General features: G+C 41.4%; 1 protein-coding gene across 1 annotated transcript in view; it reads left to right on the top strand.

Moving 5' to 3' along the window:
* MAN1B1 (mannosidase, alpha, class 1B, member 1) overlaps positions 1 to 934 on the top strand; it is a gene marked incomplete at its 5' end in the record, with an annotated part of 7,464 nt that overhangs the window by 1,329 nt on the left and 5,201 nt on the right. The window contains one exon of the mRNA XM_009081614.1: positions 704 to 894. Within this exon, the coding sequence (XP_009079862.1) occupies positions 704 to 894 (191 nt within the window). The remainder of the gene's footprint in view (positions 1 to 703; positions 895 to 934) is intronic.

Below are 934 nucleotides of genomic sequence, written 5' to 3'. Positions count from 1 at the left end.
AGGGAACAGTTAGTTAAAAATAATTTTAGAGAAAATAATATTTTCCATTTTTCTTTTTGTTTGCTGATGTTGTTTGCTGACGTTGTATTGTTTTGAACTGTATCTACAGCTCTCCTTTGAAGAATGCAGTTATTTGGAAGAAGCTTTAGCTACTGGATGATTCACATAGTTGTTATTTTAGCTGGGCTTCTACTTTGAAATCTGAGTAAATCATAGATTCACAGAATTTTAAGGATTGGCATGGACCTTAAAGATCATCCAGCCCCAACCCCCTGGCCCGGGCAGGGACACCTCCCCCCAGAGCAGGTTGCTCAAGGCTTTAGCCAACCTGGAATGAACACTGCCAGGGTTGGGGCAGCCACAGCCTCCCTGGGCAACCTGTGTCAGTGTCTCACCACCAGAACAGGGAAAAGATTTTTTGTGATACTTAATCTAAATTTCCCTCTTTCAGTTTGTATTGGATCATAATCCTGTGCTGGACTGGCTTTCGAGTGGGCTTACCTTGAAGTAAAGAAAACAGTTCTTGTTATTTAAGAACACTTAAATGTACTTAGAACATTATGTTTTGAGAGTCTAATTTATTACTTGAGCTGAACTTGATGTCCCTGCTGCCAATTTGAGGAAGAAAAGTTAGATTTGTTACTGGCCTCAGTTTGTGCATCATTTATACCTGTGATTTATGTTTGCATTTTCTGTCTTGCAGAAAGCTGTGGATGAGGTGATGAAGCATGTTCACACCCTCTCAGGGAAAAACGATGGACTTGTGCCTATGTTCATAAACACCAACAGTGGGCAGTTCACTCACCTGGGGGTCTACACCCTGGGGGCTAGAGCTGACAGTTACTATGAGTATCTGCTCAAGCAGTGGATTCAGGGTGGAAAAAAAGAAAATGCGTAAGTTCCTTTCACTTTTCATATGGGTGTGAGAATTAGG

This window comes from Acanthisitta chloris, unplaced genomic scaffold, assembly GCF_000695815.1.
Source record: "Acanthisitta chloris isolate BGI_N310 unplaced genomic scaffold, ASM69581v1 scaffold15749, whole genome shotgun sequence".
Classification (NCBI taxonomy): domain Eukaryota; kingdom Metazoa; phylum Chordata; class Aves; order Passeriformes; family Acanthisittidae; genus Acanthisitta; species Acanthisitta chloris.
The sequence above is the reverse complement of the archived record's forward strand: the minus strand, read 5'-3'. Positions and strand labels throughout refer to the sequence as shown.